The sequence below is a fragment of the Saccopteryx bilineata genome, chromosome 6 (assembly GCF_036850765.1).
Source record: "Saccopteryx bilineata isolate mSacBil1 chromosome 6, mSacBil1_pri_phased_curated, whole genome shotgun sequence".
Taxonomy (NCBI): Eukaryota; Metazoa; Chordata; class Mammalia; order Chiroptera; family Emballonuridae; genus Saccopteryx; species Saccopteryx bilineata.
In genome coordinates, this window is record NC_089495.1 from 175,892,820 (window position 1) to 175,909,740 (window position 16,921).

At 45.5% G+C, this 16,921-nt stretch overlaps 1 protein-coding gene across 2 annotated transcripts in view; it reads right to left on the reverse strand.

The window, feature by feature from the left end:
* Positions 1-3,091: 3,091 nt before the first annotated feature.
* ISM1 (isthmin 1) overlaps positions 3,092-16,921 on the reverse strand; it is a 73,519-nt gene continuing 59,689 nt past the window's right edge. For both annotated transcript variants that reach the window (XM_066234262.1, XM_066234261.1), the window contains 3 exons: positions 10,649-10,792; positions 7,571-7,660; positions 3,092-5,192 (listed from right to left, as the gene is read on the reverse strand). In XM_066234262.1, the coding sequence (XP_066090359.1) occupies positions 4,675-5,192; positions 7,571-7,660; positions 10,649-10,792 (752 nt within the window). In that variant the 3' untranslated portion in view covers positions 3,092-4,674. The remainder of the gene's footprint in view (positions 5,193-7,570; positions 7,661-10,648; positions 10,793-16,921) is intronic.

The window sequence follows — 16,921 nt, forward strand, 5'->3', positions numbered from 1 at the left end:
CTTTCTAGGAACTCCATGTTTCTTATCTTAGTTCATTCTCACAACTGTATGAGGAAACTGAAATGCATAGAGGCTGGTTAACTTACCCAGTGGTACCCAGCAGGCAAGTAAGGGAATAAGGACAGGAAATCAGGCAGTCTGATTCAGCCCTCAAACTCTTATGTCCTCTGCATATTGCCTGCTACCATCTGCCAGGTACAGTGCTAGGAGCTGGGGTTGTAGGAGAGTGTGAGACACAGCGCCAGCCCCTGAGGTCTACCCACCAGGCAACAGCATGGGGTTTATGTGCAGTGGGGAAAGCAGACAGGTCTCTCTTCTTGTCTTGGAGCTCTTCTGGTAATGTTGAGCTCTGCTACCTACCTAGTCTGAGCTAAGGCTCAGCCACAGGATCAACTATTCTCTGTGTAATGAGAACAGAGCAGAATACGGAGACATGAAGACAGATCCTCTGTCTCCAGTGTGAGAAACTAAAAAGGTTGGTGCAGGAACGTTTGTTTGGCAGATTTGAATAAATTGAGCAAAGGCAGTACGGTAAGTGAGAGTAAAACAAACAAACAAACAAACAAACAAACAAATTCTGTGAGTATTGGGAAGAGTTAGAAAGAGTATAGAGCAAAGGGTTAAGGTTAAGGACATGGGTTTGGTGATAAGACAGAACTGGCTTCAAACAGCTCATTAGTGTGTTATGACCTTGGGAAAATTTGCTAACCTTGTTGGACTTCTGTATAATGGATTTAATATGCCTGCCTCCCCTGGTAAAGTGATTAGTGCAGAGGCACCAGTGTGTGCTCAGGAAAGAGTGGCTGGTATAGTAACTATTCTTTGATCCCTGGGCTTAGGATGGAGAACTACTCCTTCCTGGCCACTGAGCTACAAAGACAGAAATGCTGAGAAGACAATAATCATGGCGGACACAATGGGCTGAAGAGAAAGCGGAGCACTTCCCTCACCTCTCCCTTGCCCTTCCCATGTGCAGCCACTAGAGGGCCTTGGGCATCTGTTTGCCACTATTGGCTTACTCACATATGCTACAAGGGGCTCAGTGGATTACTAGAAATAAGGCTGTCTTTCCAGGGAGAGGCAAAGGAGCAAAGCATTTGATGAGTGCAGCTGCTAAGGGTTCATATTTACAAGTGCACAAGGGTGGGTGCAAAGAGCCTGCTCTGCTGCAGGCAAACTTTCCATGAGGGAATCAATTACCTGGGCTTACCCTGGGGCTGGCGTGGGGCCCTGTATTGAATGTATTGAGTAAGATAAGGTCTCCTTGTCTTAGGCCATAACCTGAGCAGACCGGTCTGGATTTCGAGGCTCATTCATTGGCCTCCTAGAGCTTTGGGACTGAAAACTAGCTCATCGTGATAGAGACAGATTATAGTTCAGCAAATTTCCTCATGGCACAGAGAATGCTAAGGGTGTTCTAACAAGGTGAAGAGCCCAGCTCTTCCCTGCTCCCGATTTACCCTACTTCCCAACTCTCAGTTCTTTGGATCTGATATGAAAAGGCAAATTGCCCATTGGAAACATTCCTCACCCCAGTCCTTCTCACTGTAATCAGAAAAAGCTCTGCTGCCTTTCATCTCTCATTCTAAATTCTTAACAAAAACACTTGTGACATGGCTCTATAACTTGCCACTCTTGTTCTTCGGCTCATCACTCTAAGCATCCCAGTCTTCGGAAGACACTGAGCTCTTTATTAGTTGCTTGACTTTGTCCATACTGTTTTCTTACTCAGAATGCATTCTCTTTTCCTTTCCACTTCACTGCTTTATGAAATACCAATTCTCCATTAGACCCAACAGGTACATCCCTGATTCCTTTCTCTATTTTCCCATCATAATTTGTGCTTACTCATTAAAAAAAATTTTTTTTTTTTTTTATTAAGTGAGAGGTGAGGAGGCAGAAACAGACTTCCACATATGCCCTGACAGGGATCCACCTGGCAAGTTCCCTTTCAGGCAATGCTCTGCCTGTCTGGATTATTGCTCCGTTGCTTGGCAACCGAGCTATTTTAGCACCTGAGGCGAGGCCATGGAGCCATCTCAGTGCCTGGGGCCAACATTGCTCAAACCATGCAAGCCATGGCTGCAGGCGGGAAAGAAGGAGAGATGGGGGGTGGTGTGGAGAAGCAGATGGTCGCTTCTCCTGTGTGCCCTCACCAGGAATCAAACCTGGGACTTCCACATGCCAAGTGAATGCTCTACTGCTGAGCCAACAAGGGCCTGCACTTACTCTTTTTTTTTTGTATTTTTCTGAAATGAGAAGTGGGGAGTCAGAGCAACAGAGTCCCCCATGCGCCTGACCAGATTCCACCCGGCATGCATGCTAGGGGGCGATGCTCTGCCCATCTGGGCCGTTGCTCTGTTGCGATCGGAGCCATTCTAGCTCCTGAGGCAGAGGCCATGGAGCTGTCCTCAGCGCTTGGGCCAACTTTGCTCCAATGGAGCTTTGGCTGTGGGAGGGAAGAGAGAGATAGAGAGAAAGGAGGGGAGGGGGTGTAGAAGCAGATGGGCACTTCTCCTGTGTGCCCTGACCAGGGATCGAACCAGGGATTTCCACACGCTGGGCCGATGCTCTACCAGTGAGCCAACTGGCCAGGGTCTGCATTTACTCTTAATCAGAGGTGTTGTGGCTGTACATTTTTCTCTCTCCTCACCGCTCAGTTGAACTTCTCTTTTGCTTCATCTCCAGCCTCTGATTGAATACCTGTCCTGACAGGGAACTCACCACCTCATAGGTAGTGCATTTCATTTCAATGAACTTTTTGCAAAAATAGTTTACCTGGTATTAGAGACCAGATCTGCTTCCCTTATATGTATATAGACCTATTGATTCTCTCTCTACTGATTTAGTTACTTAAAATTCCTTCACATATGAATAAGGCTTCTAATTTTATAATTGGAAATAGATCCCAAATACATGGATAATTCATTCTAAAGTGTAAATGACTGATAAGAACTTTTCCATAAGAACAAGACTTTATTAGGAGAACCTAAGGGTGGAGTCATTTGGAAAACCAAAGACACCAAGAATATGAAGACACCAAAAATTTGATATAGTAGAAAGAGCCCTGAGCAAGGACATGAAAGATGGATCCTATGTGATTTATTTTATTTGAGCTTTGCTTTTGTCATCTAGAAAAGAAATAATTTACATGATTAATACTGTAATTGCAGAATTTTGTTTGGAAGCAGCCCCACTCACCAGGGCTGTGTTAAGCTTTTGCTCTGGCTTGGTTTTCATAGCTGTTGCTTAGCTCTGGGTGGGCAAAATATTGTATGTGGGTCCATCAGCTTTATCCTCCTGGGGGCTGGGTTGACACTCCTGGTGCTAAAGATGCGATGACTTATACCACCCACCATCACATCAATCAAAGAGTCTTTTATTACCACCTGGCTGGAACTTTTCTTTGCCATGCCTCAAAGCCCTGCTTCACCAGAGATATTTATGGTATTCGAGTCATAAATATTTGCAAGTAACACATTTACTGCAGGTAACACATTTTTATTATGATTTTATTATATATTCTCTTTTCCTGGAGTTTTGCAAGTAAAGATTGCATAATAACCAACTCTTTATTTGTCCTAAGTTCCACACTACAGAACTAGGTCATATTACAACTGCTTGATGCACTAGACTTAATGACTCAATAAATACTTTACAAAAATAATGTAGTTTTATTTTCCTTTCTTAAAACATAAAAAATTAGGATTTCCTAGACTTGAGTCCTCCTCCTTTTTTTTATATTTATTTGCTGTGACTATATTGGTGGAAAAAAAAGTTATTAAGTTGGTATTAAAATAAAATAGATGAAGTGAGACCCATGTTGTTTTCTCACTTATCTTGCTTTTATTTTTCTTTGGAAAAGTGCTACTCCCTGTTTTTATGTCCGACTTTTCTACAGCCTTCTGGACTTTCTAAGACATGAGCAGAAATTCTGCCACTCTGAAGCCTTTAAGTAGGATCAAAGCATTATGCTAATATTGGCCTTTTATTTTAAAGCCTATTTAAAACCTCAGTTTTCACCCTAAAATAGCCATTCCCCAACCCCATCCCGGTCTTAGGCCAGAACATTCTGGATGCTGAGATTTCAGCAAGGTGCCTCATTACTAAATAATATTTGGTTTACGGTGGGGTGGGTGTTTTCTTGTTTTGTATATTTCTATTGAATTATTTTTAAAGAAATCGTCACCAATTTCCTTTCTCTTCCACCTCCCTAAGCCCTGTCTGAACTCTCACAGAAGTGATTAAACAGTTTCACAATGGCAACTCCAGAGAAAAGTTTATGTTTAAGTCACATTCATATTAAATAAGTTATATATAAAAACTTATAATGTTTACAACTTCAGTCTCTTTTCCCCTTTGCTTCTCTAGGAAACACCGGATCTGGGTGTGAATTGAATCCCACCCACTGCGGCTTCCTGGTTCTTCTGGTTTCTTTGTCCTCATCCTCCTTCCCACATCACCCCTAGGAGGAGTTCCAAGGAGGCCCGTGGGCATGTGCAGATGGCAAGGGTGGCTTCAGGTGGTGGTCACTGGGCCCGGTGCATGTCCATAGTGTAATGAGATACTCATGTGGTATATACAAACACACACGAGTGCGGATAAGAGGGACTTTGCTCCAGGCGACAGGTCAGTGCAGTACGTTTGTGTCACAATATCAGTGGTGGTCTCTCTTTAATACTCTCTGGCCTCTTGGAACTGCTTGATGTAATCTTCGTCCGAGGGGCTCTCCGTGCACTTCTGTCCATTGTTGGGAGGCCGGGCTTCATTATACCTGCTCCAGTCGCCCTTGCAGATAATCCAGGGCAGGACATCCACCTTGTAGTGAAGCTCCGCTGAGAACTCAGTGCTGATGAGGTTGGGTGTCCCCGCCCCTTTGCCTCTGGTGATGAGCTGCATGTTGTCACCATAGCAACAGTGCTGGGCGGCCAGCGTGGTGCTCTCCAGGGACAGCATGGAGCGAATGCAGTACCGGGCAGTGGGCTTGTAGATCTCCAGCTTCTCCTTGGGGCCGCTGGCGTCTTTCCAGCGGAAGTCCTTGCGCTTGATGCGGTCGAAGATGTCCGCCGTGCTGTAGGCCACCTCAGTGGGGTAGGAGCAGGGGCAGCTGGGCAGATCATTGATCACCTTGTGCATGTACTTCTTTAAGAACTCGCTTTTGCAGCTCATCCACCTCTCACAGCTGTCCGTGTCTGAAAAAGGTGCCAAAGAAACATTCTCACCACAGGCAAAACAGACAGCAGGATGACACTGACATCTACCCCTCCCCTCCCAGGGTCAACCCCTGCAGCCTCCAGGAGCCACCAGTCCAGCTCACCTCCCTTGGATTTGGGAACTCTGAACTTGACTAATTCTATGCCATCGCTAGAATTAACCATCATTATATAAGCTTCATTTGTTCTATTTTTGGGAAATAACCCTACCAAAAAAAAAAAAAAAAAAAAGAAAAGATATTGGGTTATAGGGTTAACCTTAACCCCATTATCAGCCATAAGAAAATTCACAATAACTCAGAGGGCCCTTTTAAATTTTTTCTTTAAACAGATGGGGTAGAAAATTACTCAAAGTAATATTTGTAGGAGTTAAGTTGTATTTCTGACAGTAACTCCAGACCAGTTAAAACTAGAGCTCATGGCCTAACCTCTTAACCTTAAGCACCAAACAGTAATAATCGTTGTATCCTAATTCATATGAAAAGATGCTGGTGGTCCTGCTTTTAGGGAGCTTGACATTTAGGCCTCAAACCAGAAACTGCTCCCAGAGTTGTATTTGGCCTTTAAAGTATTAAAAATATTGAATTAATCACTAACATTTAAGATTTAGGTGATTCCACTTATTAATGTGGATTCCTGGTTTCATTTGAAAAACCAGAGATGTTTATGCCAGTCCTGCACTGCCTATGGGAACAACTGGCTGAGTGAACAGGCAGAGTGACCACTTGTGTCGATCGAGGTTGAACAACAGAAAGAATCTGGTGTGGATTTCTGGTGGTGGGGACACACCTTCACTGAAGGAGAGGTGACAGGGGAGTAGGTTGCTGGTGTCAGATCATGGAGGTCTTCAATGCAGGCTAGGCTTGCTCAGAGAGCACTATGTAAGCCAGGGGTCCCCAAACTTTTTACACAGGGGGCCAGTTCACTGTCCCTCAGACCGTTGGAGGGCTGGACTATAAAAAAAACTATGAACAAATCCCTATACATACTGCACATATCTTATTTTAAAGTAAAAAAACAAAACGGGAACAAATACAATATTTAAAATAAAGAACAAGTAAATTTAAATCAATAAACTGACCAGTATTTCAATGGGAACTATGCTCCTCTCACTGACCACCAATGAAAGAGGTGCCTCTTCCAGAAATGCTGCGAGGGCTGGATAAATGGCCTCAGGGGGCCTCATGCGGCCCTGGGGCCGTAGTTTGGGGACCCCTGATGTAAGCACTGAGGATTTTTGAGCAACCGTGAGCGATTAATTGAGTTGTACATTAAGATAAGATTCGGTGCTGATATCAATTGTAAAAGTCCAGGGAGGGAACAGCAGGTGTGATCAAGAGTGATGAGAGAAATAAGGCTGCCAGACCGTGGTGGGTTTGAGGGTCAAGGGAAGAAGACATCTAAGGTGACTCACCAGTTCTGACCCCAGTGCCCGGGAGGCGGGTGGTGTCATGAGTGAAAATCAAGGGGCCAGGGGCCAGAGGGGCGGGGAGAGGAGGGCAGCTCAGAGGAGAGCTGGGATCCTCTTCAGTGAGACGAGGAAGAGACAGAGGGAGCACCTCTTGGCAGCTCAGCCAGTCCTGGCTTAGGTGAAAAGTGTGGGCTCCAATGCTGGACTGCCAGGGAGCAAACCCCAACGCCACTATTCAGTGGCTCTGTGACCTTGCGCAGGGCATGTTCCCTCACTGTGCTTCAGTTTTCTCCTGTCTGAATTGAAAGTGTAAACAGCTCCTGTCTGATTGAGATGAGGATTAAATGGGAGGGAACACGGGAATGCACAGGACAGGGTGTCACGAGCAGGGACACGCAGAGGCAGGCTGCTGTTGGCTGAGTTTTCTGATTCCATCCCTGAGAACCCTTGACTGAGCCATGGAAGAGAGAGTGGGGTTCCATCCTGGGAAGTGTGTCTGCAAAGCCAGCAGGGTCTCCTCCAGGGGGAAGGGTCATCAGAAACAAAATCTGGTGCAGCCCCAGAAAACAGCTTTGTATTTTCCCGCCAGTCTGGCAGGTTATCATAATTCATGTACCTATGGGACATCCGTTGATTTATTTTTATCTATCAAACTTATATAGATGTTCTTTGTGATCAACATGTTCTAAATGCCTTACAAACATGAGCTCATTTAATTCTACCATAATTCTATAAGGTATGCACTAGTTTCTTATACCATTTTACAGGTCGGGAAACAAAGGCAGTTCTGCATTAAGGAACTTGTTGTGCAGGAAATTTGCTGCGAGAATTGGACCCCATATTAAGAAACTAAAACATTTAAATGAATCCAAGGATGATATAGCAAAGGCAAAAGGAATGTCTGAAATCCTAAATCAACATTTGAATTAAAAATAAAAAATCTTACCAACTTCAAACAGTTTGGTGGCATTAAACTCCTCGCTTCCGGCAAGCAGACTCACTTCGGTGGCTGCTGTCCTGAAGGTATCTTCAATTCCTAAACACAGAAAGGAGCTCATTTTTCTCTAGTTATATGGAAAAATTCCACCTCCCCCAACACCAATTAAAAAAACAAATACACCTCAACAAAGCCTTTTCTTGTGTTCATTACTACTCCTGGGTAGAAACTTGCCAACAGAGGAAACAGTAAAAAGCAGGTAGCAAAGCCTAAAATATATTAAAACCCCAGATACCATGTGAAGCATGAAATCAGATCCAAATGTGCCTGAAGGGGTCCCGAGAACCTTGCTCACTGGGCTGAGGATTGATGCTTGGGCAGTGGGGATCATATGTTAAGATGATCTGGTGGGGTCAGGGTGACAAACTAAACTGGAGGCAGTGGCCAATACCGGTCTAGTGGTCAATACCAGTCTTAAGGACTGACTGACTGGGTTAAGTCATTACTAGTTGTGTGACCTTGGGCAAGCCACTTAACCTTTGTGTAACTATTTTCACTTCTGTAAAATGGGGAGAAATAGATGACCTACCACACAGTGTTGAATGAATTAAATGAGGGACATGTCAAGAAAGCATTAAGTAGCAAGTGGTGGCAGTTAGCTGATGTTGTTCCTTGAATACGTGTCCAGCTCATTTTGAGGATACAGTAGTCCATAGCTGAGACCAGGTAGCTCCTATTCTGGAACAGTTAGCATTGTTGAAGATGGCTCAGAATGACTGAACTGGGCTCGTCATTACTTGCTCTGAGGGACTGAACCCAGCTTGCCTCAAACTTCTTGGCTCTCCTCTCCTCTCCAAACTGCCACCCCACCCAGACTTCCTCCACAAACAGGAATCCTGAGCAAGCTGATGCAGTTGAAGCACTCCTAGCTGGAGCGCTTTGGCTACCTGTTAGGCATGACTTGATTTCCTTAGAAGAGGCTCTCTCTGATTACAGGTGAAGCCCCTTGAACTTATTGATAGGGTTGACTTAGATGGGAAAAACTTCTACAAGGCGGTCACTGAGGCCGAGGAGACAGACCACCTGGCCCCATGATTCACTCTAATATGGCTGAGAACCAACACACTAAATAAGAAATGAGATCCTGAAAAAAAAAAAGCCTTCATGTTCCAAGAGAGTCCAGAAAACCTGGAAGAGCCAGGAACAAAGAGGCAGAAAAGATGGAAAGAGGGCTAAGTCAGATGAGAAGAAAAAGTATGAGCAGGGCTGCTGGCCACACCCCTCTCAGTGGTGAGGGAAAATGAGAAGGCGATATTCTAAATGGGTGCCCAGAAAGGAACCTTCCCCTAATGAGATATCTAAAGGACCATCTTGGATCTGGATGCCGGCTTTGGAAGAGAAAACAAGAGGCAATCCCCCAATCCCTAACTCAAATGCTATCTGTGTCCACGTGTGGCTGAGCCTGATCCCCTTCCTCCTGCTGAAGGTGGAACAGTTTAATGGTTAAGAATATGGACTCTGGAATCAGACTGTCTGGGTTTGAATTTCAGAGCGATCACTTGCTGCTTGCATGACTCCAGGCAAATTAAGCCTGGTGCCTCAGTTTTTACAACTGTTAAATGGGCACAATACTAAATACCTATTTCGTAAGGCTATTGTGAGGAATAAACAAAATACTACATATAAAATCTTAGAAATTTGCTTGATGCCGAAATACTCAAAGTTCTACTCTTCATAATCATAATTTTCATTACTTTCATCTTCTTCATATTTATCTTTATTTTCTTTTGCTCATCTTATTTTCATCATTTGCTTTTTCATCTTCTTCATTCTCCTCTTCCTTCTTTGTTTTCTTCCTGGACTGCTTCTTTCCTTCCTTCCTTCCTTCCTTCCTTCCTTCCTTCCTTCCTTCCTTCCTTCCTTCCATTATTATTATTATTATTATTATTATTATTATCTAATGGTTTATTTCTACCCATCAAATCCCCATGCTGCCTGACATCTACCTCAGCTTCATTCAGAAAATTCTTGCAGGAACAGCATCTTGATGTTCGCTCCACTTTCTGAAGTCCCCGCACGGCTGACGGGGCGCCAGGGACCGCGACTTCTGACATTTCAGCCCTGTTTCCCACACACGCCCCTTAGCTAACTTACACATGGCCAATCTGATGGTTCCTTTCTATCCTCAGAAACCCCTTTGCTCCTCCATTTCTCCTTTAAAAAATTTGTTATTATTATTGAATTTATTGGGATGACATTGGTCTGCAAAACCATACAGGTTTCAAGTGCACCACTCAGCAAACCAACATCTGCACCCCTTGCCCTTACCAGTGTCTCTTTCTGTCCCTATTGACCCCATCTCTGCCTACTTCTACGTAGTCCCCACCTCTCTTTCCCTCTGGCCACCAGCACACTGCTGACTGGGTCTCTGTGTTATTTAGCTATGTTTTCTGGCTAATCCCTTCACCTTCCTTCCTCCTGTCCCCCACACTCTCCTCCCCTTATGGGTTGAGAATGGAGTTCAGGACTAGAAAGAGAAGTCCTGGATGCAGAGACTGAATTTTCTGCATCTGACATTCTTTGAGGTGAAGCCATTTGGAATATGTGGTTTCTTGGAAGAGCCTAAAGGTATTAATTTAGGTTGTTATTCTACCTGGAAATGAGGGACACATAGTAAATGTAAAACTACAGACCAGGAATTGGTAAACTTTTGGTAAAGGGTCAGAGACTAAATAGTTTGGGTTTCGTGGGTCACGTATGGTCTTGGCCACATAGTCTTCCTTTTCTTTCTCCTTCTTTTCTTCTCCTCTTTTTCTTCTCCTCCTCCTTATTTTCTATAACTCTTTACACATGTGTGGGCCACAGGAAAACAGGCTGTCGTGTGACAACCACTGCTCCAGTCATAATTATTTCTCACCCCCGATAGCTTTACATCATTAAGCTCTTTACTTGTCTCTTGTCTCAGTCTGGTTAGAATTCTTCTTATGGGAGTGGTTGTCTTTTAAAATAAAATCAATTTCTAGAAGTTTTAGTACATGAATCAAACACTTCCCCTTGACCTCGGAGCCACCCCTCTGCATCACCCACCTGGGCAGCTGGGCCGGTCGCACGTCCTCGACTCCGTCGCGGTGCACGCGTAGCCACAGGACCTGGTCCGCTTCTGGTTGCCGTTCCCACAGGTGACGCTGCAGACAGACCAGAGACTCCAGTCGCCCTCCCCGTCTGTGGAATCTGGAAGGGAGCCATGGAGACAGTCACAGCCTCACCCAAAGAGTCCCCAGGTCCACCCCATCAAGCAGCCTGCCAACTGTCCTCTTCCATCGTTCTCACTGTTGGAGGGCCCAGATGCTTGCTGGAGTCAAAAGGCATACAGCCCCAGGGTTCACTTTAGGGACGGACGTCATGAAGGCAGTGACTCTGTCTGAGTTTTTGGGCACTGATATGATCAGCACATGACCCCCAAAAGGTGCCCAGGGAGTGCTTCTTGAGAATGCATAACTTTGCAGAGCATGGGATCATGAAATAACAATAGGTAGATGATCACCATTAGTGGTCCATATCTCCCTGTGCATACATTTACAGACAGAGAGACACTATTTCCCCTTCCCTAGAACCTGTGCTAGCTTTGGCCTTCAGAGGCCCGACAGCCTCAGATGTTTGCTCTGGGGAATCCATTCACTATGGAAGAAGCTGAGGCTAACCCGTGAATTATGGGACACTGAATGGAAAGAGAGAAGCCACATGGACCACCAAGATACTAGCCATGTGAATGAAGCATGCATGAACCTTTCGGCTTGCCAGTGGGCAGCTGAACGCAGCTGGTGCCCTCAGGAGTAGAGGCACTGCCCAGTGTGGCCTTGTCTGAACTCAGGAGAAATAATCAAGTGTTGGGTTAAGCCATGAAGTTTGGGGATGGTTTGTTACATGGGAATAGACAACAGGTATCTAATGATGAAACCAGAGATGGTCCTTTGAGATCATTGCCCAATATCCATCCAATAGATATTTCAAGCCCCTATTATATGCCAGACATAATTCTATGTATGTAGGATATATCATTAAACAGAACTTTCAAAGATTCCTTGCCCTGGTGGAACTAATACCTTAGTGAGAAGAGTGAGACAATAATTAGCAAACAAAGAATGAGTATGTTATACAGGAGATTGGTGGGTGAGTGGCATAGAAGCAGCAGCCAGGCTAGAGGCGCCTGATGTGTGAGTGCTGTGGGAGAGGCTGGTATATTGTTAACACTCAATTCCTCGTGTCATAAGTAAGAAACCAAGTCCTGCAGCATCCGGGTGACTATCTAAGGTCATAATGGTGACCGGAAGGAAAACTTGGGCTCTCACGCTGAGCCCTCTTTCTAAAGCATCTCCACTCAGTGTTAATTTCTCCTGGTTTTTCCAAATGTCCTGACAGCCTGCGGCCCTTTGTTGGTGCCAGCCTCAGAGCTACAGGCATGTGCGGTGCAGAGAAGTGGTCCTCTCCATTCACAACAGGTAGTGGCGACTGTGATTGTGTAGGTGGGGCAAGAGTGTCATCCCCACACGTTTCCACCTGAGCTGCGGGCCTATGCCAGCCTCCCAGCTGCTGTTTCCATGGCGTTTGCTCTGAACTTCTCAAACACAGGAGTCTCCTCGGCTCGTCAGCAGAGTGAGGGCAGGGGCTGATTCCTGGCTGTGTCTTCTTCCCCTACCCAGAATGGAGCATCTGCTCACATGTCACCTGCTTCCAGAAACCCCATTTACTTCTACGCCTTTCCAAAAAAGAATGTGTCTGAACTTTGATTTTCTTCTAACACACCGTTTCCCAACAACATGGCCTAACAGATGTTTGATACTACTGCTTCGCGTGAGGGAGCTGGGGCTGTTTTCCCGGCCTTGGCCTTCCTCCTGGTTCCCATCTCTGACCAGGCATGATCAAAGTAGAGCTGGAGTGACAAGATACTTTCAGAGGGATGTGCCCTGAGATCGGGGACACTGCTGCTCCCTCAGAGACTTTGCAGCTGGGGGGCTGTCGGTAACTTCACCAGGAACACTACACCGAGGGGTGCCGGGAACAACCACGGGATCACACACTTGTAAGCAGGAGCTTCCGGGCCAGCAGATTATACACACATGTGAACACATTCAACCGCATCCTGCATGTGCCCATGAGCTGGATTTGTTGGCGGGAGCACCAACAGCACGGGTCACAGGTAAAGACTGGAATGTCTTTAGATTCATAGAAAGGGGCCAGTGGGTCAGACAGAGAAAGATTATTAAATCACACAGATCGAGTCCTCGTCACCTGTGTGGTGGGTACAGGCACAGGACAATCCAATGATACCAAGAGGTGTCCTGCTTGGCTCAGCAGAAGCAACAGGGTCCCAACCATCTACAAATCACTGGCAACCTTTCCTCAGTGTTGCAATAAATATGGAGAGCTAATTTTGGGCAATGTCACCCTGAAATCTGAGATTTTAGCATGAAACTCACCATGACGCTTGCACTGGAATCTCTGCATGCAGTCATTTCTTGTTTTGGTATCATGAATCAAAATTATTGGATGTCAATACTGTGTCAGATTACATGAAAAACGACTTCCATAATTCCTCTCCCAAAGGGAGAAGGAACCAAAGGGTTCCTCTCCTTCTCTCACACTGACACATAGCCCGGTCTACCCAACCTGCTTTGGCCAATAGGAAAATAGCCAATTTCATGCAAACAGAGGCAGGGCAAGGGCTCCTGCATTAGGGCTTGCGCTCATGTAGGGAACTCCTCCACCGCCATGTGAATTGCCTGGGTGGGGTCGGTGCCTTGGAGGGGGAGGAACCAGGAGGAGAGGGCCCAGCTATCACAGCGCCCCTGCTGTCCTGCTGGGTTCCCATCATTGTCAGCGAAGCCATCCCAGACCTCCAGCCCCAGCCACGATAGCCCAGAGCAGAACACTCCAGACAATCTGCGCACTGTTAAGAGAACAAGTTCTTTTCAGCCACTGAGTTTTAGGGGAGGTTTTAAGCAGCACAGGTTAACTGTTATAAATATAGCGGAACATTTCCCCCAAGATGTGTTCTCTCGATATCAGCAGGCTCTGGACCCAAGAGGGTTTCTCATCCTAGTAAGTGGCTTCTTCATGTCTTTATTTAAGGTGCTCACAAAGCCACTTAGCTTCCAAACGTATTTTTCTACGGGTCCCTCTGAGTTCAGCACAGAACAGTTATAGAGCCAGGTAGGTGTTTAGTTATTTCTATTGGGCTAGCCATGAACAAAAATGACCTCCTAGGTAGGAGAAGTGTGTACACCAGCTCACCACCGGAGCGCCTCCACAGCACACTGCCCGGGTGAACGTTCTAGCAAAGACCTTCTTCTTCTTGGGGATTTCTATTTGTTTACTGTCTTTAAGGAACCAAAAAGAGAATTTCTGACCGTGGAACAAAGCTTTGAGGGCAGTATTCCTTTTTACTCTAATCAAACAAACTTGTTCTCGTCTGCTCACCGAGGAGGCAGCATCGCTCTGAGCAGAAACTGAATGTGAGCAGCAGCAATTGCAAAGATGATGGCAATGACAGTAAAAACCAGTCCCTGGGCTTCGATAGCCCCTATCTGTGACATCAAACTGCTCAGGGAGGGAAGAAAAACAATGCACAGTCCAGTGGCCGAGAGCTGGGTTTCAAACATGTCATTTGAAATTCTAAAGTAGTCATTATACTGTGTCAAGGCTCTAGAGTTCTGTGGGCTGGTCATGACGTTCAGGCAACTGAAGTGACTTGGGTCTCAACTCGGCTCCTGGAAAACCTCCACCAATCCTAGGTGATAATGGCTACCAAGTATTGAAGGCCTGCTGTAAGCAGCCGCTCTAACACATTGATTTAACTCCTATCATAACTTTGCAAGGTAGGTAGAAACAGCCTCCCTTTATGAATAAGAAAATTGAGGCTCAGAGAGGTTAAGGTACTTGCCTAAGCTCACACAGCTTAACCTTGGCGGAGCTGGGATGAGATCTGAGGTCTGTCTACTCCTGCTGTGTCCTGCTCTATACCGTGGTATTCCAGCAGCTTTGATTCTGGCCCAGGCTGGCCTCTTTTCTTTGAAACGCCTACTTATGTGGCTATAATCTAACATTACAAAGAAAAACCCTCAAAAAAAAATATCAGTCACTGAACTCTATTAGAATAGGACCATGACCAGTAAGAGAATTGCAAAGAATTGAGCCCCAGCCTAGGTTAAAACAAGAAGTGTTTATTAATCTTATTATTCAGGTTGTTCTGAACAACTTTGGGAATGATATACTACTATTTGACAGAAAACTTTTATTTGAACTCTTTCTCGCCCTGGGAAATAACTTAAGTATTGACACAGAAGGTATTTAAAATGTAGTATTTCAAATACATAGAGCCTTCCACGATCACAAGTTAGGTCTGACTAACTTCTGTTGTGTAGTTTGTAGATTAGTCTTAAGATGCCATTCTATTTTATTTATTTCACCTGGAATTTTTTTTGAAATACTCTTTGGCCACAGGCATTTAAACTTGTATTCAAAGCCCTACCTTCAAAAATCTGAGGTCGGCACCCTCCAGAAGGAGCCGCCTCAGACAGACAAGGCAGCCGGCACTAGGCACAGTGATGCTTCGTCAGTGCATGAACCTCCCCTTCCTGGGCAGGACGTTCTCTCCTGGGTCCTCCCCAGCAGCTCATCTAGGGATAAATAGAGCCGCCTCAGACAGACAAGGCAGCAGGTACTAGGCACAGTGATGCTACGTCAGTACACGAACCTCCCCTTCCTGGGCAGGACGTTCTCTCCCTGGGTCCTCCCCAGCAGCTCATCTAGGGATAAATACTTAGAAATTTCACTGTTTCTTGTAGATTGAAATAAAAGAGGACTCAGCTCATCCAATGCTGTATGGAATTCTGGAAATCTCCTATTCATTGTGAATCAGTCTTGAAAGCAATACTTCTTCATTCATTTTGAAAATACAGCATGGGTAGCCATGACGCGTGGCAAGTCTTGGCACTCCAGGTGTGGTCCAAGGTCGAGTGGTGGTCAGCCTCACCTGGGCTCCCGACCCTGTCCTACCTACATCTACTGCCTCGGAAGCTGCATGTGAACAAGACCCCCAGGTTGTTTGTGAGCACATTAAAGTCTGGAAAGCGCTGCTTTGGAACCATTATAAGGGATACATTTTTCTTTATAAAGTAGCAATCCTGACATCTAGCCTAACGATGAGAAAGTTTCTAAAAGAGGCTCCAAAATCACAAAAGATAGGAGTTTCTTCATGACCCAGAGATGCTGTAAGATTCAGATACAAGATTCTCTACAGGTATCATAAGCCCAGAAGCCAGGGTGAGGGAGGCTGAGGCAGCCACAGGAGCTGCGCCAGTAGAAGCAAATTCTATCCTCAAGATTGAAATGGAAGATGTTCTTAATGGTTATGAATTCAGCTGAGGGTACTTTGTACAATCTTTAGATGAAAGATTTGTTTCTAAGGTTAGTCTTCAAACTGCAGTGAGCATGAAAATCACCTGCTAATCTTGATTGCAAATAAAAAGAAACGAAGAAGCAAAGACAGACTCCAGGTCTCCTGGCTTGACATTCTGGTTCCGTAGAAGGTCAGCAGTGGCCCTCAACCTGAGTTGTACAGTGGTCACCCGTGGAAGCCTAAAACACACCAGGGACTAGGGCCTGCCTCCAGAGATCCCAGCTTACTGGTCTGGAGAGAAATTTGGGCATCAGGGTTCTAAAAGAATTCCCCAGGTGAGCAAAATGAGCAACCAGGCCTGAGAATCACCGATCTCAAATACTGGTGCTAAATGCCCAATGTACCAGAGGCTCCTGGAAAGCCTATTCAAACAGAGGTTTTGTGGACCCAAGAATGACCCAGTAGGCCTGGGGATCAGGAGGCAGAAAGTCTGCATTTTTATCATGCATCCAGGGGATGCTGATCGAGCTAGTCTGGGGACTAAACTTTGAGGACCTTTAAGATAGAGGGATAGGTTGGGGCAAGAATTGGCATTTTTAAATATGCAACTAAGGGGTTCTGATGCTGAGGGTCTAAGCCCCACTCATAGAAACAATGTTCTGTGTGGGAGGGGCAACCAGCTTCAGCCACAAAGCTGTGTAATGTCAGGCTGTGTGTTTCGTTTCACTGTTCAACGTCACTGAACTTTTCCTTCTATCCCTGTCTTCCAATCCAAGTGATCATTTCTAGATCCACTCTAGTGCTCTAAAGAATGTGCTACCCCTCCCCCTCCCACCCTCCTTGTCCCCTGAGAGGTAGAATAACATAGTGAACAAGAGGACCGACTCAGATAAATCCTTGAGGTCAAGTTGCTTAATTTCTCCAGGCTTCAGCTTTCCCATCTATAAAATGGGATTCCTAGC